General features: G+C 47.5%; 1 protein-coding gene across 1 annotated transcript; it reads right to left on the bottom strand.

Annotated features, from left to right (window-relative positions):
• Window positions 1–374: 374 nt before the first annotated feature.
• LOC137332499 (E3 ubiquitin-protein ligase TRIM7-like) lies at window positions 375–23542 on the bottom strand. The gene is made up of 6 exons (XM_067996401.1): window positions 23054–23542; window positions 13846–13941; window positions 10379–10609; window positions 9732–9754; window positions 3853–3986; window positions 375–895 (listed from the first exon to the last, which is right to left on the bottom strand). Exons 1-6 carry the CDS (start codon window positions 23540–23542, stop codon window positions 375–377), a joined length of 1494 nt encoding a protein of 497 aa, XP_067852502.1.
• Between the last annotated feature and the right edge of the window lie 1624 nt (window positions 23543–25166).

The raw sequence follows: 25166 nt of genomic DNA, 5'->3' as shown, positions 1-25166 counted from the left end.
CAGTCGCCAAGGTTTGACCGTCGCCTGGGATACGTGTGGGTCAGAGGTCAAAACAGTCGCCAAGGTTTGACCGTCGCCTGGGATACGTGCCGGTCAGAGGTCAAAACAGTCGCCCAGGTTTGACCGTCGCCTGGGATACGTGTCGGTCAGAGGTCAAAACAGTCAGCGAGATAATTGGCAATTTTAACCTAACCCGCCCGATGGGAATCCCATGGGATCAGGTGCGACCCTGGTTTTTCACAACCCGCCCGATTTTATTGAAGTCAACGGGAGAGCAAAATCAGCGTTCGACCGAATCCCGTGGAATTCCCGCCTGGCCCGGTTAGGTTAAAATTGCCCCCATCCCCCCGCCCAGTATTCCGTCACTATCTCACTTAACTCAGTTTTAGGGAGGAGTTGCCCGAACACGAAAATGCGGGAAACACCGGTTCGGTGAAGGTGGTTTGAAAGGTGTGTAGGTGTCGCTGAAGGTCCTTAACCTGGTAAAAGGACACGGTCCCTGCCTCGTAATCCAACTGGACCCGGATCCTACTGATGGCCGGGTACTCCAGGAGGTAAGTGTGCTGGAACTTGTGACAGGCCGTCAGCGAGCCGCGGTAGAAATACAAGCACCATGACTTGCTGCTGTTGGTGAAGAACGAGCCCAGCCCGCCCCGGTCTATGCTCCCGTACGCCACCCCCACCCCCCAGGAAATGCCACCAGTCTTCAAGTCCCAGGAGTGGCAGCCGGCGGTGAAACTCTGCGAGCAGAGGATCTGGTGCACGTTCTCGAACATCTTGGAGTTGTGCCAGGAGTTCTCTCCCATATAGCCGAACATCACCGTCTTCTCATCGTCGGAAACGTTCAGGAGCCAGTAGGCCGTGTCTGAGTCCAGGGTCAGCACCGACCACTGGTCTAGGAAGGAGGGAAACAGGAGCAGTTATCACGTTCGCAGCACTGACTAATGGCTTAAGGGTGAGGTTGTCAATATTTGCAACGTAAGGTGAGTCTATAGGACGGCTCCGTGTCTGTCTGTGTGTCTGTATCTATATCTCTGTGTCTGTCTATGTGTCTGTATAGAATCATAGAAGTTACAACATGGAAACAGGCCCTTCGGCCCAACATGTCCATGTCGCCCAGTTTATACCACTAAGCTAGTCCCAATTGCCTGCACTTGGCCCATATCCCTCGATACCCATCTTCCCCATGTAACTGTCCAAATGCTTTTTAAAAGACAAAATTGTACCCGCCTCTACTACTGCCTCTGGCAGCTCGTTCCAGACACTCACCACCCTTTGAGTGAAAAAATTGCCCCTCTGGACCCTTTTGTATCTCTCCCCTCTCACCTTAAATCTATGCCCCCTCGTTATAGACTCCCCTACCTTTGGGAAAAGATTTTGACTATCGACCTTATCTATGCCCCTCATTATTTTATAGACTTCTATAAGATCACCCCTTAACCTCCTACTCTCCAGGGAAAAAAGTCCCAGTCTGTCTAACCTCTCCCTGTAAGTCAAACCATCAAGTCCCGGTAGCATCCTAGTAAATCTTTTCTGCACTCTTTCTAGTTTAATAATATCCTTTCTATAATAGGGTGACCAGAACTGTACACAGTACTCCAAGTGTGGCCTCACCAATGCCCTGTACAACTTCAACAAGACATCCCAACTCCTGCATTCAATGTTCTGACCAATGAAACCAAGCATGCTGAATGCCTTCTTCACCACCCTATCCACCTGTGACTCCACTTTCAAGGAGCTATGAATCTGTACTCCCAGATCTCTTTGTTCTATAACTCTCCCCAACGCCCTACCATTAACGGAGTAGGTCCTGGCCCGATTCGATCTACCAAAATGCATCACCTCACATTTATCTAAATTAAACTCCATCTGCCATTCATCGGCCCACTGGCCCAATTTATCAAGATCCCGTTGCAATCCTAGATAACCTTCTTCACTGTCCACAATGCCACCAATCTTGGTGTCATCTGCAAACTTACTAACCATGCCTCCTAAATTCTCATCCAAATCATTAATATAAATAACAAATAACAGCGGACCCAGCACCGATCCCTGAGGCACACCGCTGGACACAGGCATCCAGTTTGAAAAACAACCCTCCACAACCACCCTCTGTCTTCTGTCGTCAAGCCAATTTTGTATCCAATTGGCTACCTCACCTTGGATCCCATGAGATTTAACCTTATGTAACAACCTACCATGCGGTACCTTGTCAAATGCTTTGCTGAAGTCCATGTAGACCACGTCTACTGCACAGCCCTCATCTATCTTCTTGGTTACCCCTTCAAAAACTCAATCAAATTCGTGAGACATGATTTTCCTCTCACAAAACCATGCTGACTGTTCCTAATTAGTCCCTGCCTCTCGAAATGCCTGTAGATCCTGTCCCTCAGAATACCCTCTAACAACTTACCCACTACAGATGTCAGGCTCACTGGTCTGTAGTTCCCAGGCTTTTCCCTGCCGCCCTTCTTAAACAAAGGCACAACATTTGCTACCCTCCAATCTTCAGGCACCTCACCTGTAGCGGTGGATGATTCAAATATCTCTGCTAGGGGACCCGCAATTTCCTCCCTAACCTCCCATAACGTCCTGGGATACATTTCATCAGGTCCCGGAGATTTATCTACCTTGATGCGCGTTAAGACTTCCAGCACCTCCCTCTCTGTAATATGTACACTCCTCAAGACATCACTATTTATTTCCCCAAGTTCCCTAACATCCATGCCTTTCTCAACCGTAAATACCGATGTGAAATATTCATTCAGGATCTCACCCATCTCTTGTGGTTCCGCACATAGATGACCTTGTTGATCCTTAAGAGGCCCTACTCTCTCCCTAGTTACCCTTTTGCCCTTTATGTATTTGTAGAAGCTCTTTGGATTCACCTTTGCCTGATCTGCCAAAGCAATCTCATATCCCCTTTTTGCCCTCCTGATTTCTCTCTTAACTCTACTCCGGCAATCTCTATACTCTTCAAGGGATCCACTTGATCCCAGCTGCCTATGCATGTCATATGCCTCCTTCTTATTTTTGACTAGTGCCTCAATCTCCCGAGTCATCCAAGGTTCCCTACTTCTACCAGCCTTGCCCTTCACTTTATAAGGAATGTGCTTACCCTGAACCCTGAGTCTGTCTGTTTGTCTGTATCTATAATCTCTGTGTCTGTCTGTGTGTCTGTATCTATAATCTCTGTGTCTGTCTGTGTGTCTGTTTCTATATCTCTGTGTCTGTCTATGTGTCTGTTTCTATAATCTCTGTGTCTGTCTGTGTGTCTGTATCTATAAGCTCTGTGTCTGTCTGTGTGTCTGTATCTATAATCTCTGTGTCTGTCTGTGTGTCTGTATCTATAATCTCTGTGTCTGTCTGTGTGTCTGTATCTATAAGCTCTGTGTCTGTCTATGTGTCTGTATCTATAATCTCTGTGTCTGTCTGTGTGTCTGTATCTATAATCTCTGTGTCTGTCTGTGTGTCTGTATCTATAATCTCTGTGTCTGTCTGTGTGTCTGTATCTATAATCTCTGTGTCTGTCTGTGTGTCTGTATCTATAATCTCTGTGTCTGTCTGTGTGTCTGTATCTATAATCTCTGTGTCTGTCTGTGTGTGTCTAACTCTCTGGGGATGGTCACCCGCCCGATGTCATCAGTTTGCGGCCAGCGTTATTTCCACTCTCGGGCCCCAATTGCAACCTGTGCGAAAGGGATCTGGGGCCCCTTCGGGCAGCTCGAACTACCAAGACATCATTCCCACCCCGTGTCTGCCTCACTCCTTGCCGTGTCGATGTATATTGCTCGGTCTCTGGGTACGTGTGATCTGTTGTGCCTTGTATTTAGAAAAACTCCCCTCTCTTACTTGTGGTTCCCAATATGGCTGACTGGTACGTGAAAGAATTATTCATCCTATTCTTGATACGTTGAGGTGCGCTGTACAGATTCAGGGTGAGGTTTGGGATATCTGGATCTGGTTGATTCTGAGACTCGACAACTCTGCAATGAAAGAGGAAACAAATTCCCTTTTATCAGCGAACACATTTCAGTTAAAAAAAAACAGGTGTAAACAAGTCGTCACCCACCTGTTCACGCTGACACTGAGCAGGAAACTTGTCCCGCCAATATCGCAACCCAGGGCTTTAGTTCATAGAATCGTACAACACAGAAGGAGGCCATTCGGTCCATTGTGTCTGTGCCGGCTCTTTGAAAGAGCTATCCAATTAGTCTCACTCACCCTGCTCTTTCCCCATAGCCCAGCAATTTTTTTTCCTTTTCAAGTATTTATCCAATTCCCTTTTGAAAGTTATTAACCATAGAACCATCGAAAAGATACAGAACAGAAGGGGGCCATTCGGCCCATCGTGTCCACGCTGGCTCAAAGAACAACAGGTGCCCATTCTAATCCCACCTTCCAGCACCCAGTCCGTAGCCCTGCAGCTTACAGCACTTTAGGTGCAGGTCCAGGTACTTTTAAAAAGAGTTGAGAGTCCCTGCCTCTACCACCAATTCGGGCAGCGAATTCCATACACCCACCACCCTCTGGGTAAAAAAGTTTTTCCTCATGTCCCCTCTAATCCTTCCGCCAATCAGCTTAAATCTATGTCCTCTAGTTCTTGAATTCTCCACTAGGGGAAGCAGGTACTTCCTGCCTACTCTATCTGGGCCCCTCATAATTTTGTACACCTCAATCAAGTCTCCCCTCACCCTCCTCTGCTCCAAGGAAAACAACCCCAGCCTATCCAATCTCTCCTCGTAGCTACAATTTTCAAGCCCTGGCAACATTCTTGTAAATCTTCTCTGCACTCTCTCCAGAGCAATTATGTCCTTCCTGTAATGTGGAGACCAGAACTGCGCACAATACTCCAGCTGTGGCCTTACCAGCATTTTATACAGTTCCATCATTACATCCCTGTTTTTGTATTCTATACCTCGGCTAATAACGGAGAGCATTCCGTATGCCTTCTTCACAACCTTATCTACTTGTACTGCCACCTTCAGGGACCTGTGCACATGCACTCCAAGGTCTCTCACTTCCTCTACCCCCTCTCCATATATTCCCGTTTACTGCGTATTCCCTTTTACTGTTTGCTCTCCCTAAATGCATTACCTCACACTTCTCCGGGTTGAACTCCATTTGCCACTTTTCCGCCCGCTCCACCAACCCATTGATATCTTCTTGGAGTCTACAGCTATCCTCTTCACTATCAACTACACAGCCAATTTTTGTGTCGTCTGCAAATTTGCCAATCATGCCCCCTACATTCAAGTCCAAATCATTAATACATACCACAAACAGCAAGGGACCCAACACTGAGCCCTGTGGCACACCACTGGAAACGGATTTCCATTCGCAAAGACATCCATCGACTTTTACCCTTTGTTTCCTGTTACTGAGCCAATTTTGGATCCAATTCATCACATTTCCCTGTATCCCACGGGCTTTTACCTTTCTGACCAGCCTGCCATGTGGGACCTTGTCAAATGCCTTACTAAAATCCATGTAGACAACATCCACTGCACTACCCTCAATAATCCTCCTTGTCACTTCCTCAAAGAATTCAATCAGATTTGTAAGGCGTGACCTTCCCTGAACAAATCCATGCTGACTATCCCTGATTAAACCATGCCTTTCCAAGTGACAGTTTATCCTATCTCTCAGTATTGATTCTAATAGTTTGCCCACCACCGAGGTAAGACTGACCGGCCTATAATTGTTCGGCCTTTCCCTCGTACCCTTTTTAAACAATGGTACTACATTTGCAGTCTTCCAGTCCTCCGGTACCTCCGCTGTATCTAGTGAGGATTGGAAAATGATCCTCAGAGCATCTGCTATTTCCTCCCTGGCTTCCTTCAATAGCCTAGGAAACAATCCATCCGGCCCTGGTGACTTATCAACTTTCAAGGATTCCAGTCCCTCTCGTACTTCCTCTCTCGCTATGTTTACCTTATCCAATATTTCACACCTCTCCTCTTTAACTACTACGTCCGGATCATCCCTTTCCTTTGTGAATACGGAGACAAAATATTCATTTAAAACCCTACCCACATCCTCTGCTTCTACACACAAGTTACCCTTATTATCCCTGATAGGTCCCACCTTTTCCTTAGCTATCCTTTTGTTTTTAATGTACTGATAAAACATCTTTGGGTTTTCTGCAATCTTACTGGCTAATATTTTTTCATGCCCTCTCTTTGCTTTCCTTATTTCCTTTTTTACGTCATCCCTGTACTTTCTATACTCCTCTAGGCTTTCTGCAGTATTTAGTTTTCTGTGACAGTCATAAGCTTTCTTTTTCTGCTTTATTTTGCCCCGTATACTTCTGGACAACCAGGGGGCTCTAAAAATAAACTAAGTTTATATTGTCTCTCCTCGTTCTTCCTACCAAAATGTATCACTTCACACTTTTCTGCGTTAAATTTAATCTGCCACGTGTCCGCCCATTCCACCAGCCTGTCTATATCCTCTTGAAGTCTGTCACTATCCTCCTCACTGTTCACTACACTTCCAAGTTTTGTGTCATCTGCAAATTTGGAAATTGTGCCCTGTACACCCAAGTCCAAGTCATTAATATATATCAAGAAATGCAGTGGTCCTAGTACCGACCCCTGGGGAACACCACTGTATACCTTCCTCCAGTCCGAAAAACAACTGTTCACCACTACTCTCTGTTTCCTGTTACTTAGCCAATTTCGTATCCATGCTGCCACTGCCCCTTTTATTCCATGAGTTTCAACTTTGCTGACAAGCCTATTATGTGGCACTTTATTAACCGCCTTTTGAAAGTCCATATACACCACATCAACCGCATTGCCCTCATCAACCCTCTCTGTTACCTCATCAAAAAACTCAATCAAGTTAGTTAAACACAATTTGCCTTTAACAAATCCGTGTTGGCTTTCCTTAATAATCTATACTTGTCCAAGTAACTGTTAACTTTGTCCCAGATTATTGTTTCTAAAAGTTTCCCCACCACTGAAATTAAACTCACTGGCCTGTAGTTGCTGGATTTATCCGTACCCCCTTTTTTGAACAAGGTGTAATATTTGCAATTCTCCAGTCCTCTGACACCACTAAGGATGTTTGGAAGATTATGGCCAGTACCTCCGCAATTTCCACCCTTACTTCCCTCAGCAACCTAGGATGCATCCCATCCGGACCGGGTGACTTATCTACTTTAAGTACAGCTAGCCTTTCAAGTACCTCTTCTTTATCAATTTTTAGCCCATCCAGTATCTCAACTACCGCCTCTTTTACTGTGACTTTGGCAGCATCTTCTTCCTTGGTAAAGTTCTCATTTAGTACCTCAGCCATTTTTAAAAATTCGTTCATGGGATGTGGGCGTCACTGGCAAGGCCGGCATTTATTGCCCATCCCTAATTGCCCTTGAGAAGGTGGTGGTGAGCCGCTTTCTTGAACCGCTGCAGTCCGTGTGGTGAAGCCATGCCCACTGCCTCCATGAGTAGATCTCCTTTTTGGTCCCTAATTGGTCCCACCCGTCCTCTTACTACCAGTTTACTATTTACATGGCTATAAAAGACTTTTGGATTGCCTTTTATGTTGGCCGCCAGTCTATTCTCATACTCTCTCTCTTTGCCCCTCTTATTTCCTTTTTTACTTCCCCTCTGAACTTTCTGTATTCTGCCTGGTTCTCACTTGTGTTATCAACCTGACATCTGTCGTATGCCTCTTTTTTCTGCTTCATCTTACTCTCTATCTCTTTCGTCATCCAGGGAGCTCTGGCATTAGTTGCCCTACCTTTCTCCCTCATGGGAATGTACCTAGACTGTACCTGAACCATCTCCTCCTTTAAGGCCGCCCATTGTTCAATTACAGTTTTGCCTGCCAATCTTTGATTCCAATTTACCCGGGCCAGGTCAGTTCTCAACCCACTGAAATTGGCCCTCTTCCAATTATGTATTTTTACTCTAGATTGCTCCTTGTCCTTTTCCATAACTGATCTAAACCTTATGATACTATGATCGCTGTTCCCTAAATGTTCCCCCACTGACACTTTCTCCACTTGGGCTGCCTCGTTCCCTAGAACCAAGTCCAGCAATGCCTCCTTCCTCGTTGGGCCGGAAATGTACTGGTCAAGAAAGTTCTCCTGAACATACTTCAAAAATTCCTCCTCCACTTTGCACTTTACACTATTGTTATCCCAGTCTATATTAGGATAGTTGAAGTCCCCCATTATCACTACTCTATGGCTCTTGCACCTCTCTGTAATTTCCCTGCAAGTTTGCTCCTCTATATCCTTCCCACTAGTTGGTGGTCTATCGAATACTCCCAGTAGTGTAATGGCACCTCTATTGTTTCTTAACTGTTTCCAAATAGATTCTGTCCTTGACCCCTCCAGGACATCCTCTCTCTCCAGCACTGCAATATTCTCCTTAGCCAATATTACCAAACCCCTCCTTTCTTCCTTTCCCTTTCTTTCCTGAATACCTTGTATCCAGGAATATTTAGTACCTGCTCTCTGTCTCTCCCAATCCTTTGTGCACTTTGTTTCTCCTTTCCAGTGCTATATCCTGGAGCCCAAATCCCTGCCAAATTAGTTTAAACCCTCCCCCACAGCACTAGTGAACCTCCCCGTGAGTACATTGGTCCCAGCACTGTTGAAGTGAAACTCGACCGAAAATTAATTAATTTGGAATGAATAGGATCCGGGAGTGATGCCTGTGTATAGGATCTGGGAATGATGCCTGTGTATAGGATCTGGGAATGAGGCCTGTGTATAGGATCCGGGAATGAGGCCTGTGTATAGGATCCGGGAATGAGGCCTGTGTATAGGATCCGGGAATGAGGCCTGTATATAGGATCCGGGAATGAGGCCTGTGTATAGGATCCGGGAATGACGTCTGTGTATAGGATCTGGGAATGAGGCCTGTGTATAGGATCTGGGAATGACACCTGTGTATAGGATCTGGGAATGAGGCCTGTGTATAGGATCCGGGAATGACACCTGTGTATAGGATCCGAGAATGACGTCTGTGTGTAGGATCCGGGAGTGACGCCTGTGTACAGGACCTGGGACTGACGCCTGTGTACAGTACCTGGGACTGACGCCTGTGTACAGGACCTGGGACTGACGCCTGTGTACAGGACCTGGGACTGACGCCTGTGTACAGGACCTGGGACTGACGCCTGTGTACAGGACCTGGGACTGACGCCTGTGTACAGGACCTGGGACTGACGCCTGTGTACAGGACCTGGGACTGACGCCTGTGTACAGGACCTGGGACTGACGCCTGTGTACAGGACCTGGGACTGACGCCTGTGTACAGGACCTGGGACTGACGCCTGTGTACAGGACCTGGGACTGACGCATGTGTACAGGACCTGGGACTGACGCCTGTGTACAGGACCTGGGACTGACGCCTGTGTACAGGACCTGGGACTGACGCCTGTGTACAGGACCTGGGACTGACGCCTGTGTACAGGACCTGGGACTGACGCCTGTGTACAGGACCTGGGACTGACACATGTGTACAGGACCTGGGACTGACACATGTGTACAGGATCTGGGAGCGCTGGTCTTTTTGCTCAGTTATGTGGTGACTTTAGCAACTGAGGCTCAGGAGGAGGTAGAAGCCAGAGTTAAACCTGACTGAAAATTGTCTGCCATTTGAATTGCAAAGAGAGGCAAAATGTTTTGCTAATATTAATAAGCCTCCTGAGAGACGCGGGTCCAGGTTCCCGAGCGGCAGCATTTATTTACTGTACGACTGAAAGAAACTTACTTATAAAGGAGCTGTTTGGAGTGCTGTGGAGGAAAAGAGAGAGAGAGAGGAGGTTAGACCATTGAGTTAACAGGCCAATCAATACACGGTGAAATAAAACAAAATCAGTCTGATATTAGAGAGTTCAGTGGATCAGAGTGAGTCACAGTCACACAATCATCAAACATGAGGCAGCACCAGGGTCCCTGGGTCAGGTGTGAGGCCTCAGCAGCAATGCTGGGTGACGTTGGCAATTCTCCAACAAGGGCCAGCCTCAGAGAAAGGCCTCATTCACCAGCAACAACAGCAACAACTTGCATTTATATAGCGCCTTTAACGTAGTAAAACGTCCCAAGGTGCTTCACAGGAGCGATTATCGAACAAAATTTTACACTGAGCCACATAAGGAGATATTAGGACAGGTGACTAAAAGCTTGGTCAGAGAGGTAGGTTTTAAAGAGCGACTTAAAGGAGAGAGAGAGAGGCGGAGAGGTTTTAGGGAGAGAATTTCAGAGCTTAGGGCCTAGACAGCTGAAGGCACGGCCGCCCAATGACGGAGCGAAGGAAATCGGAGATGGGCAAGAGGCCGGAATTGGAGGAAGTTGGAGATGTCGGAGGGTTGTAGGGCTGGAGGAGGTTACAGAGATAGGGAGGGGATGAAGGTGTACCTGGATAAACGAGAGAGGGTCCCTTTGTACCAGATCCTGGGTTTCGTCGTCTATCAGTCGAATCAGATTCATCCTCTTGTTCAATGCATCAGAACATTTGGTGCTCTGTGTCAACACTTGTAGCCCCTCCTCCTCGATCATTTTCAGGGCATATTCTTCATCTCCCTCCAGGCTCTTCCTCCACTCGGAGAACTTCTTCGATAGATTTCCTTTCAGCTGATCGATTTGCGTCTGAAAATCCAAACCACGGTCTGATTACAAACGGGGCACTTTATAGGTCCATCGGGATAACAGGATATTTAGGAACATAGGAACAGGAATAGGCCATTCAGCCCCTCGTGCCTGCTCCGCCATTTGATAAGATCATGGCTGATCTGTGATCCAACTCCATATACCTGCCTTTGGCCCATATCCCTTAATACCTTTGGTTGCCAAAAAGCTATCTATCTCAGATTTAAATTTAGCAATTGAGCTAGTATCAATTGCGTTCCAAACTTCTACCACCCTTTGTGTGTAGAAATGTTTTCTAATCTCGCTCCTGAAAGGTCTGGCTCTAATTTTTAGACTGTGCCCCCTACTCCTAAAATCCCCAACCAGCGGAAATAGTTTCTCTCTATCCACCCTATCTGTTCCCCTTAATATCTTATAAACTTCGATCAGATCACCCCTTAACCTTTGAAACTCGAGAGAATACAACCTCAATTTGTGTAATCTCTCCTCGTAACTTTGGTTGTATTAATACAACCATTCAGTATAAATCAAAGGACACCCTCCTGTCATTATACAGGTCACTGGTCAGTCCACGTCTGGACTGTTTTGGTCCCCCCCACCTGGTGGGTGATATAATGGCCTTGAGGAGAGCTCCAATAATGATTCCCAGTTTAAAGAACTTCAGCTACTCAGATAGGCTCAAGGACCATGGTCTATTTACCTTAGAGCAGCGTAGACTTAGAGGTGACCTGATAGAGGTCAATAAAACAATTAAAGGGCTGGATAGCGTCCCTATTGATAGATTATTCCAGTTTAACAGGTTGGGGAGGCTCAGGGGACCATGTAAGGGTAGGAATAGAGTGGATGTTAGGCGGTTCTTCCTTTCCCAGCGGGCAGTGAGCTTCGGGAATACATTACCGGTGGGTATGGTGGGTGCCGACTCTCTGCCTTCAAGAGGGAGCAGGACTGGTTCCTGACTGGGGCAGAGATCACATCACATCGGTCACATGGACCGAGTGTTCTCTATAAAGACATGTGGTCTCCTGGACTGGTTCCGATCGCCTGAGGGGAGGGTGGGGAGGGGCGGGGTGGGTATGTTTGGTCACCGATGCTCTGGCCATCACGGCGTGGGATAAGCTTGATGGACCAGCTGGTCTTTTCCTGCCCGTCAATTTTGTATGTTCGTTTGAATCTGTTTCATACAAAGCAGGAATCCCTGTTGGATGGAAAATATTGGAATCTTCGCAGCTTTTTATTAAACAGACCATTTTATCGTGCGAGTATTGTGCTCGTCGAGGTGAGGGAATGTTAATGGTTGAAGAAGCAGAACATTTCCCCATTCTGGGCACTCAGCGCACTCACCAGGCACTCCCAGGACAGGTAGATGCAGAGCAGAGCTCCCTCTACACTGCCCGCACAACACACACCAGCCCCAACCTCAAGAGAGCATCCTTGCTGCACTGGAGTGATACTTTTCCATGTCCCACACCGTTTCCCACTCCGAGTGAGATTTATTAGACGCACTGTTGTGTGTGGGTGCGTGTGTGACAGGGGAGATTAGGGATTCTGACTTGGCATTATGAATCAGCCTGGCTCTCATGGACACTCTGCAATATGTTGCTGCACTCACAGCCTTTCCTTCCTCTGCCTTTTCTCTCTCTCCATCTATCTCTCTCAGTCAGGAACAGGATTTAAATGAATGCCGTTAAAAGCAACTTTTGTTTACAACTGAAGTGGTCTCACTGAGTTGGACACACTACAATGTATTTATTCATTCTCAGGATGTGGGCATCACTGGCAAGGCCGGCCTTTATTGCCCATCCCTAGATGCCCTGTGAAGGTGGTGGTGATGGGCCGTCTTCTTGAACCATTAGTAGCAGTTTTGATACAACTGAGCGTCTGGCTCGGCCACTTCAGAGGGCAATTAAGAGTCAACCACGTTGGGTGTGGGACTGGAGTCACATAGAGGCCCAGACCGGGTAAGGACGGCAGGCTTCTTTCCCTAAAGGGCATTAGTGAACTGGTTGGGTTTTTACCACAATCCGACAGCTTCACGGTCACTTTTACTGATCCCAACTTTTTATTTCCAGATTTTTGTTTTGAAAACTGAATTCAAATTCTCAAACTGCCGAGGTGGGATTTGAACTCCCGTTCTCAGGGTTATTAGTCCAGTAACATTAACCGCATCACTATCGTACCTTCTGTAAAACGAGTGGATGGGATAGAAAAGAGGAAGTGTCTCAGCAAATGAAAAATCACAGATATTAAATGAAGAAACAGCAAATACTGGCAACACACAGCAGCTCAGCCAGGACCTACGGAGAGAACGGAAGGATTAATGTGTGGGGTGAGGTCCGTTCTTCAGAACTGAAACATAAGAGGCAGGTGGACATATTAATACAATAAGATAAAGGGGAAGGGAACACCCATATATATATCGTGAGTGGAATGGTGTAAGAGATGACCTCAATCGTGTAATAGACAGAAGCATTAAGACATTAACAACAACAGTTTGCATTTATATAGCGCCTTTAACATTGTAAAACAGCCCAAGGCACTTCACAGGAGTGCTATCAGACAAAAATTAACACACCAGCCAAAGGAGGAGATACTAGGAGCGGCGACCAAAACCTCGGTCAAAGAGGTGGGTTTTAAGGAGGTGCTTAAAGGAGAAAGAGAGGGGGAAGGGCTCAGGCAGGGAATTCCAGAGCTTAGGGTCTATACGGCTGGAGGCACAGCCGCCAATGGTGGGGCGAAGGAAGTTGGAGAGATGCACGAGAGGCCAGAGATGGAGGAACCCAGAGTTTACGGAGGGTGTTTACGGAGGGTGTGTAAATAGCAAAGGAAATGGGAGAGCTGGATAACCCAGGGTTTGAAAATGAGGAGTCAGCTGAAACCTGAAGGTCACTGGTGCTCTCTTCAGGCAGGACTCACGGTTCATTCCCTCCTCAATGCAGCCGGCTAAGCAAAAAGAGCAAGCTGCCCATTCCTACAGCAATTGACGGAACGCACATGGCAGCCAAATCCCCATAGGAAAACCCCATGTGCGGCCCTGTGATTCCACATTCATTAACATCCAAGGTCAGAACATCACGGGCTGCATTAGCTCAAGATGTGCTCCCCAGCGGGAGCCCCAGATCACAGAATCACCCCTCAAATTCCACCATGTCAGAATAATAAGCAGCTCGTTCCCTTGTCAAACCTGCAGCTCCGAGAGAAGTCCCTTCTTAAACCCAGCCCCAGGCCGTGTACTCTACCTTTACTTCAGATTGTGTTATCTCCAAGTCTTGGTGTTTGAAATGACAATCCTGCTGAACTATCCGGAGATTCTCAACTTCTTTTCTCAATTTTTCCTGTAATGACAGTTTAAATAATTCAAAGAAAAAATGATTCACAGCGTGAATTCAAAGGTAGAACGATTCAGATTCCAGCAGTGACTCCAGGGAGTGTGGTAGACAGTGGTTCAGGGGACTGCACTGTCCGCCTCTGGTCACTGAACACAACTATTTGCTTCTCAGTAAAGAAGCAAAAGACCTTGTATTTATATATCGCCTTTCACCACCTCAGGATGTCCCAAAGTGCTTCACAGCCAATGAAGTACTTTTGTAGTGTAGTCACTGTTGTGACATTTGGGAAACACGGCAGCAATTTACACACAGCAAGATCCCACAAACAGCAATGAGATAAGTAACCAGATAATTTGTTTTAGTGATGTTGGATAAATATTGTTTTTATTCATTCGTTCATGGGATGTGGGCGTCGCTGGCAAAGCCAGCATTTATTGCCCATCCCTTGAGAAGGAGAACTGGGAGATGCTCTTCAGCCATCGGACTGTTTACATCCACCTGAGAGGGCAGGCGGGAACTCAGTTTAACATCTCATTCAAATGATAGCACCTCCGACAGTGCAGCACTCCCTCAGTACTGACCCTCCGACAGTGCGGCACTCCCTCAGTACTGACCCTCCGACAGTGCGGCACTCCCTCAGTACTGACCCTCCGACAGTGCGGCACTCCCTCAGTACTGACCCTCCGACAGTGCGGCACTCCCTCAGTACTGACCCTCCGACAGTGCGGCACTCCCTCAGTACTGACCCTCCGACAGTGCGGCACTCCCTCAGTACTGACCCTCCGACAGTGCGGCACTCCCTCAGTACTGACCCTCCGACAGTGCGGCACTCCCTCAGTACTGACCCTCCGACAGTGCGGCACTCCCTCAGTACTGACCCTCCGACAGTGCGGCACTCCCTCAGTACTGACCCTCCGACAGTGCGGCACTCCCTCAGTACTGACCCTCCGACAGTGCGGCACTCCCTCAGTACTGACCCTCCGACAGTGCGGCACTCCCTCAGTACTGACCCTCCGACAGTGCGGCACTCCCTCAGTACTGACCCTCCGACAGTGCGGCACTCCCTCAGTACTGACCCTCCGACAGTGCGGCACTCCCTCAGTACTGACCCTCCGACAGTGCGGCACTCCCTCAGTACTGCACACGAAGTGTCAGCCTAGATTTTGTGCTCAAGTCTCTGGAGTGGGACTTGAACCCACATCCTTCTGATTCCATAAGACCATAAGAGATTGGAGCAGGAGTAGGCCATTCGGCCCCTCAAGCCTGCTCTGCCATTTAATGAGATTATGGCTGATCTGATTTTTACCTCAACTCCACTTTCCCACCTTTGCCCCATATCCTTTGACTCCCTTGCTGATCAACGATTTGTCGAACTCAGTCTTGAATGTATTCAATGACTCAGCCTCCACAGCTTTTTGGGGTAAAGAATTCCAAAGATTCACGACCCTCTGGGAGAAGAAATTCGTCCTCATTTCCGTCTTAAACGGGTGACCCCTTATTCTGAGACTATGCCCCCTAGTTTTAGATTCCCCCATGAAGGGTAACATCCTCTCAGCATCTACCCTATCGAGTCCCCTCAGAATCTTGTATGTTTCAATAAGATCTCGTCTCATTCTTCCAAACTCCAATCAGTATAGACCCAACCTGTTCAATCTTTCCTCATAAGACAACCCTTCCAGACCCGGAATCAACCTAGTGAACCTTCTCTGAACTGCCTCCAATGCAAGGATATCCTTCCTTAAATGGGAATCAGGGGGAAAACTCTCCAGCAGCTGGAGTCATACCGAGCACAAAGGAAGATGGTAGTGGTTGTTGGAGGCCAATCATCTCAGCCCCAGGACATTGCTGCAGGAGTTCCTCAGGGCAGTGTCCTCGGCCCAACCATCTTCAGCTGCTTCATCAATGACCTTCCCTCCGTCATAAGGTCAGAAATGGGAATGTTCGCTGATGATTGCACAGTGTTCAGTTCCATTCGCAACCCCTCAAATAATGAAGCAGTCCGAGCCCGCATGCAGCACGACCTGGACAACATCCAGGCTTGGGCTCATAAGTGGCAGTAACATTCGCGCCAGACAAGTGCCAGGCAATGACCATCTCCAACAAGAGAGAGTCTAACCACCTCCCCTTGACATTCAACGCCATTACCATCGCCGAATCCCCCACCATCAACATCCTGGGGGTTACCATTGACCAGAAACTTAACTGGACCAGCCATATAAATACTGTGGCGACAAGAGCAGGTCAGAGGCTGGGTATTCTGCGGCAAGTGACTCACCTCCTGACTCCCCAAAGCCTTTCCACCATCTATAAGGCACAAGTCAGGAGTGTGATGGAATACTCTCCACTTGCCTGGATGATTGCAGCTCCAACAACACTCAAGAAGCTCGATACCATCCAGGACAAAGTAGCCCGCTTGATTGGCACCCCATCCACCACCCTAAACATTCACTCCCTTCACCACCGGTGCACTGTGGCTGCAGTGTGTACCATCCACAGGATGCACTGCAGCAACTCGCCAAGGCTTCTTCGACAGCACCTCCCAAACCCACGACCTCTACCACCTAGAAGGACAAGAGCAGCAGGCACATGGGAACAACACCAGCTGCACGTTCCCCTCCAAGTCACACACCATCCTGACTTGGAAATATATCGCCGTTCCTTCATCGTCGCTGGGTCAAAATCCTGGAACTCCCTTCCTAACAGCACTGTGGGAGAACCGTCACCACACGGACTGCAGCGGTTCAAGAAGGCGGCTCACCACCACCTTCTCAAGGGCAATTAGGGATGGGGCAATAAATGCCGGCCTTGCCAGCGACGCCCACATCCCATGAACGAATAATAAAAAAATAAGGGCGCCAGAACTGTACGCAGTACTCCAGGTGTGGCCTCACCAGCACCCTGTACAGTTGTAGCATGACTTCCCTGCTTTTATACTTCATCCCCCTCAAAATAAAGGCCAATATTCCGTTTGCCTTCCGGATTACTTGCTGCACCTGTATGTTGACTTTTTGTGTTTCATGTACGAGGACACCCAGATCCCTCTGTACTGCAGCATTTTGTAGTATTTCTCCATTCAAATAATATTTTGCTTTTTTATTTTTCCTTCCAAAGTGGATGACTTCACATTTTCCCACATTAGATTCCATCTGCCAAATTTTTGCCCATTCACTTAACCTGTCAATATCCCTTTGCAGACACTTTGTGTCCTCATCGCAACTTGCTTTTCCACCTATCTTTGTATTATCAGCAAATTTGGCCACAATACACTCTGCTCCTTCATCCAAGTCATTGATATATATTGTAAATAGTTGAGGCCCCAGCACTGATCCCTGCAGCACCCCACTAGTTACAGATTGCCATTTTGAAAATGACCCTTCTATCCCGACTCTTTGTTTTCTGTTAGTTAGCCAATCCTCTATCCATGCCAGTATATTACCCCCAACACCATGAGCTCTTATCTTTTTTATTTGTTCATGGGATGTGGGCGTCGCTGGCGAGGCCGGCATTTATTGCCCATCTCTAATTGCCCTTGAGAAAGTGGTGGTGAGCCGCCTTCTTGAACCGCTGCAGTCCGTGTGGTGAAGGTTCTCCCACAGTGCTGTCAGGAAGGGAATTCCAGGATTTTGACCCAGCGACGATGAAGGAACGGCGATATATTTCCAAGTCGGGATGGTGTGTGACTTGGAGGGGAACGTGCAGGTGGTGTTGTTCCCATATGCCTGCTGCCCTTGTCCTTCTAGGTGGTAGAGGTCGCGGGTTTGGGAGGTGCTGTCGAAGAAGCCTTGGCAAGTTGCTGCAGTGCATCCTGTGGATGGTACACACTGCAGCCACAGTGCACCAGTGGTGAAGGGAGTGAATGTTTAGGGTGGTGGATGGGGTGCAGTAACCTTTTATGTGGCACCTTATCGAATGCCTTTTGGAAATCCAAATATACTGAATCCATTAGTTCCCCTTAATCCACCCTGCCCGTTACTTCCTCAAAGAACTCTAATAAATTTGTCAGATACGATTTCCTTGATTGTATTATGAGTCTCCAAATGTCCTACTACTACTTCCTTAATAATGGATTCTAGCATTTTCCCAATGACAGATGTTAGGCTAACTGGTCTATAGTTCCCTGCTTTCTGTCTCACTCCCTTCTTGAATAGGGGTGTTACATTTGCGGTTTTCCAATCCGCTGGGACCTTTCCAGAATCTAGTGAATTCTGGAAGATTACAACCAATGCATCCACTATCTCTGTAGCCACTTCCTTTAAGACCCTCGGATGCAAGCCATCAGGTCCAGGGGACTTGTCAGCCTTTCGACCCATTAGTTTATCTAGTACTTTTTCTCTAGTGATAGTGATTGTTTTTAGTTCCTCCCTCCCCTTTGCCCCTTGATTTTCTACTATTATTGGTATGTTATTAGTGTCTTCTACTGTGAAGACAGATACAAAATATCTGTTCAATTCCTCTGCCATTTCCTTGTTTTCCATTATTATTTCCCCAGTCTCATCCTCTAAGGGACCAATGTTTACTTTAGCTACCCTCTTCCTTTTTATATACTTGTAGAAGCTTTTACTGTCAGTTTTTATATTTCTTGCTAGTTTACTCTCATAATTTATTTTCTCCCTCTTTATTATTCTTTTAGTCCTTTGCAGGTTTTTAAAGTTTTCCCAATCTTCGAGTTAACCAGTAATCTTTGCCATGTTGTATGCTTTTTCTTTTAACCTGATACCATCCTTGACTTCCTTAGTTAGCCATGGTTGGTTCACCCTTTTTGTGGAGTCTTTCCTCCTCACAGGGATATATTTTTGTTGCGAGTCATAAAATATCTTTTTAAATGTTTGCTACTGCTTATCTACCATCATACCATCTAATCTGTTTACCCAGTCCACTTTAACCAATTCTGCCTTCATTCCTTTATAATTGCCCTTATTTAAGTTTAATACAGTAGTTTCAGACTCAAGATCCTCGCTGTCAAACTGGATGTGAAATTCTATCATGTTATGATCACTGCTCCCCAAGGGATCCTTTACTTTGAGATCATTAATTAATCCTGTTTCGTTACCCATTACCAGATCCAAAATGGCCTGTTCCCTGGTTGGTTCCCCGACGTATTGGTCTAAGAAACAGTCCCTAATACACTCTATGAACTCCTCCTCAGGGCTACTTTTGCCAATTTGTTTTGTCCAATCTATGTGAAAGTTAAAATCGCCCATGATTATTGCATTATCTTTTTTACAAGCCCACCTTATTTCCTGATTAATATTTTGCCCTACAGTGTAGCTACTGTTCGGGGGCCTATATATTACTCCCACCAGTGATTTCTTTCCCTTGCTATTTCTTACCTCCACCCAAATTGATTCGACATTTTGATCTTCTGAGCCAAGATCATTTCTCGCTATTAGACCAATTTCATCCTTTATTAACAGAGCTACCCCACCACCTTTACCTTTTTTCCTATCCTTCCGAAATGTTAAATAACCCTGAATATTTAGCTCCCAACCTTGGTCACCTTGCAACCACGTCACTGTAATGGCCACAAGATCATACCCATTTGTTTCTATTTGTGCCATCAATTCATCTATCTTATTACAAATGCTGCGTGCATTCAGATAAAGGACCTTTAATTTTGTCTTTTTACCATTCTTTCCTACCCCGGCCTCATTTGCTGGTGCACTCTTATGTTAGTACACTCTGTCCCTGACACACTCGGTTTATCATTGCCCCCATCATTTTCCTGTAATACTTCCTTGTCTTTTCTCTTTATCAATCTAAACTTTGCCCCACCTGGACCCTCCCCCCCTCTATTTAGTTTAAAGCCTTCTCTACCGCCCTCAGAGGCGAGAGTGGTACCTCTGAGCCAAGGGCTTGATGCAGTCACTGCGCAATGGCCTAAGTACCCGTTTCTGTCTCTCTGATGGGTCGGAGAGTTTCTCCAGTGAGTAGCTGAGCCCTACAAGAAGCTCATAGGTTTGATGCTTGAGGTGATCTCAACCAGGGCCACTCTAGGAGTACCACAGTTAGCTGCAGAGTCCCTGGGTTAGGGAGGGGATTAGCACCCAGGATTTCTGTTGCTGTTGAGCTGGGAGTGTGTGTGTGAATGGACGTAAAGTGAGAAGAGGATTGGGCCCAGGTGTGTTATCCCTCCTGTGGTCAAATACCTCGATGGCACCCTCCATCGAGGCTCACCCATGAATTATGGCTACCTGGGAGAGGTAGCAGAGGGCATCCTGGATCCATGGGATCGACCCCGGTCAGGGGTCACGGAGAGGAGGGAATTACTGAGATCTAAAGGGACGTGTCTCTTCCCCACAGTCACACATCCTGGGCCTGATAGAGCCTTTGTCTGGTTTGCTTGGTCTCTTGATTCTGTCGTGTTTCAGGGCAGATACAAGGAGGAGGAGGAGGAGGTGGAGAAGGAAGAGGAAGAGAGGGAGAGCCCCGACTTCTTTTTGAGATGACAATTTCCTTTCATTACAGACACAGTTTTTCCATCCAGCCCCTGGTTCACTGCCACGGGGTGTTGGGGGAGGGGGGAGGGGTGGAGGAGGGGAGGGGGGAGGGGGGATTCCCAGGTGGAGGGGTGGGTGAGTGTCATTGGTTGGGTGGGGGTTGGAAGTAACAAGGTGGGGGGATTTGGAATTAGTGTCCTGGGTTGGATGGGGGGGGTGGGGGCGTGTCCCAGGGGGAGGTGGGGGGGGTGTTTCCCAGGGTGGGGGGTTGTCCCCCAGGGTGGGTGGGTGTCCCAGGGCGGAGATCCCACACTCCTCCCTCCATCAGAGACATTGCATCATAATTCCGGTCCCAGATGGTAAGGCGTGTTGGGACTCCGTTGCTCTATCCCGTGGGTCGCACTTTCCCAGGTCCTCACACCGCGAGTCTCTCACCTCCACAGCGGGGCGAGCGGGAGGTGCTGACCAGAGCGGAGGGACAGCGGCCCTGGGACACTCTCAGCTTCCAGTGACTGCCCGTCCTCTCGGCCTCACCCCCAAGGAGAAGGAAACAACCGATCGGCAGTGAACTCAGCCCGGCCCAGCAGGAACACGGCTAAATCCACACCGACTCAATCACACTGACATAGGAACAGGAGGAGGCCATTCAGCCCCTTGAGCCTGTTCCACCATTCAATTAGATCATTGCTGATCTTTATCTTAACTCCATTTACCCGCCTTGGTTCCGTAACCCTTAATACTCTTTACCTAACAAAAATTGATCAATCTCAGTTTTGAAATTTTCAATTGACCCCCGGCCCCAACAGCTTTTTGGGGGAGAGAGTTCCAGATTTCCACTCCCCTTTGTGTGAAGAAGTGCTTCCTGACATCACCCCTGAACGGCCTGGCTCTAACTTTGAGGTTACGCCCCCTTGTTCTGGACTCCCCCCACCAGAGGAAATAATTTCTCTCTATCTACCCAATCAAATCCTTTAATCATCTTAAACACTTCAATTAGATCACCCCTTAATTTTCTATACTCGAGGGAATACAAGACTCGTCTGTTCAGCCTGTCCTCAGAATTTAACCCTTTTAGTCCCGGTATCATTCTGGTGAATCTGCACTGCACCCCCTCCAAGGCCAATATCTCCTTCCTGAGGTGCGGTGCCCAGAACTGAATGCAATACTCCAGATGGGGTCTAACCAGAGCTCTGTAACATAACTTCTACCCCTTTGTATTCCACCCCCCTTTAGATAAAGACTCCATTGGCCTTTTTTTGTACCTGTCCACGAGCTTTTCGTGATTTCTGTACATGGATCCCTAAATTTCTCTGCTCCTCCACAGTTCCTAGCTTCTCATCATTTAGAAAATACTCTGATCTATCTTTCTTAGGTCCAAAGTGGATGACCTCACATTTCCCCACATTGAACTCCATTTGTCACAGTTTTGCCCACTCACTTAATCTCTCAATGTCCCTTTGTATCTCTCTGCTCCCATCTACACTATTTACTATGCCATCTATTTGGTGTCGTCAGCAAACCTGGATACATGGCTTTCTATTCCTTCATCTAAGTCAATTAGAAATAGTGAAAATCTGGGGCCCCAGTACAGATCCCTGGGGTACATCACTAATCACACCCTGTCAATACATACCCATTATCGCTATTCTCAGTCTCCAATTTTCTACTCATGTCAATAGGTTGCCTCCAATTCCATGTGCTCTCATTTTTGTTAGAAGTCTCTAATGTGGAACCTTATTGAATGGCGCCTGGAGGTCCATATAAATAACATCCATAGACACTCCCTTATCTACCACGTTAATGATCTCAAAAAGTTCAACTAGATTAGTTAGACATAACTTACCCTTTACAAATCCATGCTGGCTCTCTCTGATCAGTTCATGTTTGTCCAAGTGCTCAGTCACTCTGTCCCTATTAATAGATTCCAGTAACTTCCCCACAACAGGTGTTAGACTATAGACCTATAATTTACTAGTTTATCTCTCTTACCCCTCTTAAATAAAGGACATTGGCAATTCTCCAATCCAAGGGAACAATTCCTGATTCAAGAGAGTTTCGGAAGATCTTAATTTGAGCCTTTTAATACCCCGAGGGGGAAGCTCCAGGTCCTGGAGATCTCTCAATCTTCACTCCCATGTTTCTTCCATTACCATTTTTTAACTTATATTAAATCTGGTAAGTTCCTCCCCTTGATTTATTTTTACTTTTCCTCCTATCTCTGGTATTTTATCCTCTCCCTCCACCCTGAAGACCGATACAAAGTAAGGATTTAGCAAGTCTGCCATTTCCTTATTTTCAATCACAGTATCAGCTGCACCTGTCTTCAAGGGGCCAACTTTACCTGCAGCCACTCTCCTTCTCTTCACGTGCTTATATAACCTTTCAGTGTTTTCCTTGCTGTCCCTCGCAATGCTTTTTCCCTTTTTGCAGCTCTTATTATTTACTTTGTATCCCTTTGCTGTCCTTTGTATCTCTCCCAGTCCGCTGGATCTCCGCTGTTCTTTGCATTTGTAAAAGCCTTTTTCTTTTAGTTTTAAACTAACTCTCACCTCTTTTGTTGACTAACGTTGTCTGGTTACATGAGTAGAGCTCTCACCCTTTTCGGGGGATGTACAAGTCTTGTATTGTACCAAAAACACCCTTTACATCTCAATCTGATCATTCTGATTTCTGTCACTCACCTTTATTTCAGCCTGTGCCTTGTCCAAGCTCATCAGTGTGTGGGATTTGTGTCTCCCTGTTATTGTACAGGGGCCACACACACAATCTCCATCGTCTTCACAGTAAAACTCCAGAGCCTCCTTATGTTCGGGGCACTGTCTCCCCGTTAGTTCGGTGGCAGCCTCGATGGGAGCGTCGTGTTTATTGGCCTCTTGTGGGTCTCCAGCGGGGGTGAGGTGGGCAGCGGGGGCAGAGTCGGCAGCAAACTGGTCCGGTTGGCGTTGCTGCGTTGGGTTGCTCAGATCGGCTCTCGGTTCCGGGCTGGGATTGGAGATGTCTTTCTTGCCGCACCGCGGGCAGTCTAACTGGCCCTCGCCCTCGCCCGCTGCCCGCAGCGCATCGCAGCACTTTGGACAGACGCTGTGGTCGCAGGGCAGCAGCACAGCGTCCTGGGAGTGGGAGACACACACCACACAAGTCGTCTCCTTGTCTGAAGCTCTGCCTTCCATCCTCACCAAAAAGCCTCGGAGAGAGGTCTCGCAGCAGCACGGCCGAGAGAGTGCAACCAGGGCAGGGGAAGGGCAGAGACTTACAAACAACTGACTGGGAGGGACTGGAGGTGGTTGTTACAGTTTCAAGATTCGCTCTGGCTGAAGATTAACCCTTCGAAGGCTGCAGCAGCAGTTCCGCAGGAGAACGGGCAGACTGGGATCTCACAGATTCCCCACCGTGTACAATGGTTCCCTGCGATCAATACAATTTTAAAGGGGGTGCAGGAACAAAGAGATCTGGTGGTGTATGTACACAAATCTTTGAAGGTGGCAGGACACGTTGATAAAGCTGTTAAAAAAGCATATGGGATCCTGGGCTTTATAAATAGAGGCATAGAGTACAAAAGCAAGGAAGTTATGCTAAACCTTTATAAAACACTGGTTAGGCCTCAACTGGAGTATTGTGTCCAGTTCTGGGCACCGCACTTTAGGAAGGATGTGAAGGCCTTAGAGAGGGTGCAGAAGAGATTTACTAGAATGATTCCAGGGATGAGGGACTTCAGTTACATGGATAGACTAGAGAAGCTGGGGTTGTTCTCCTTATAGCAGAGAAGATTAAGGGGAGATTTAATAGCTAATTAGACAGCTATTTCAAAGAGCAGGCACAGGGACGATGGGCCGAATGGCCTCCTTGTGTGCTGTATAATTTTATGAATTTTATGGTTTGTTCTTCTTGGTGGTGGAAGTAACGGGCATGGGAGGTGCTGTCAAAGTGAGCTAATGTGGTGCTCACAGATCGAACAGGTACCTGATCCATCCATCAGCATGGCCTGAACATTCACCTCCCCCCCCACTAAACGAGCATGGCCTGAACATTCACCTCCCCTCCCCACTAAACGAGCATGGCCTGAACATTCACCTCCCTCCCCACTAAACGAGCATGGCCTGAACAATCACCTCCCTCCCCACTAAACGAGCATGGCCTGAACATCCATCTCCCTCCCCACTAAATGAGCATGACCTGCACTTCCATCTCCCTTCCCACTAAACGAGCATGGCCTGAACTTCCATCTCCCTCCCCACTAAATGAGCATGACCTGCACTTCCATCTCCCTCCCCACTAAACGAGCATGACCTGCACTTCCATCTCCCTCCCCACTAAACGAGCATGACCTGCACTTCCATCTCCCTCCCCACTAAACGAGCATGGCCTGAACTTCCATCTCCCTTCCCACTAAACGAGCATGGCCTGAACTTCCATCTCCCTTCCCACTAAACGAGCATGGCCTGAACTTCCATCTCCCTCCCCACTAAATGAGCATGACCTGCACTTCCATCTCCCTCCCCACTAAACGAGCATGACCTGCACTTCCATCTCCCTCCCCACTAAACGAGCATGACCTGCACTTCCATCTCCCTCCCCACTAAACGAGCATGACCTGCACTTCCATCTCCCTCCCCACTAAACGAGCATGACCTGCACTTCCATCTCCCTCCCCACTAAACGAGCATGACCTGCACTTCCATCTCCCTCCCCACTAAACGAGCATGGCCTGAACTTCCATCTCCCTTCCCACTAAACGAGGATGGCCTGAACTTCCATCTCCCTAAACGAGCATGGCCTGCACTTCCATCTCCCTCC

The sequence above is a fragment of the Heptranchias perlo genome, chromosome 2 (genome assembly GCF_035084215.1).
Source record: "Heptranchias perlo isolate sHepPer1 chromosome 2, sHepPer1.hap1, whole genome shotgun sequence".
Lineage (NCBI taxonomy): Eukaryota > Metazoa > Chordata > Chondrichthyes > Hexanchiformes > Hexanchidae > Heptranchias > Heptranchias perlo.
The sequence above is the reverse complement of the archived record's forward strand: the minus strand, read 5'-3'. Positions and strand labels throughout refer to the sequence as shown.

Bases quoted from the DNA above. Each gene is read 5' to 3' on its own strand.
- LOC137332499 (XM_067996401.1), bottom strand. From the start codon at position 23,542: ATGGAAGGCAGAGCTTCAGACAAGGAGACGACTTGTGTGGTGTGTGTC. The intron at 13,942-23,053 runs GTGAGTGACAGA...CTGTCATTACAG, and splicing joins AGGCACAGGCTGAAATAAAG to GAAAAATTGAGAAAAGAAGT. The intron at 10,610-13,845 runs GTAGAGTACACG...TTGGATTTTCAG, and splicing joins TAACACAATCTGAAGTAAAG to ACGCAAATCGATCAGCTGAA.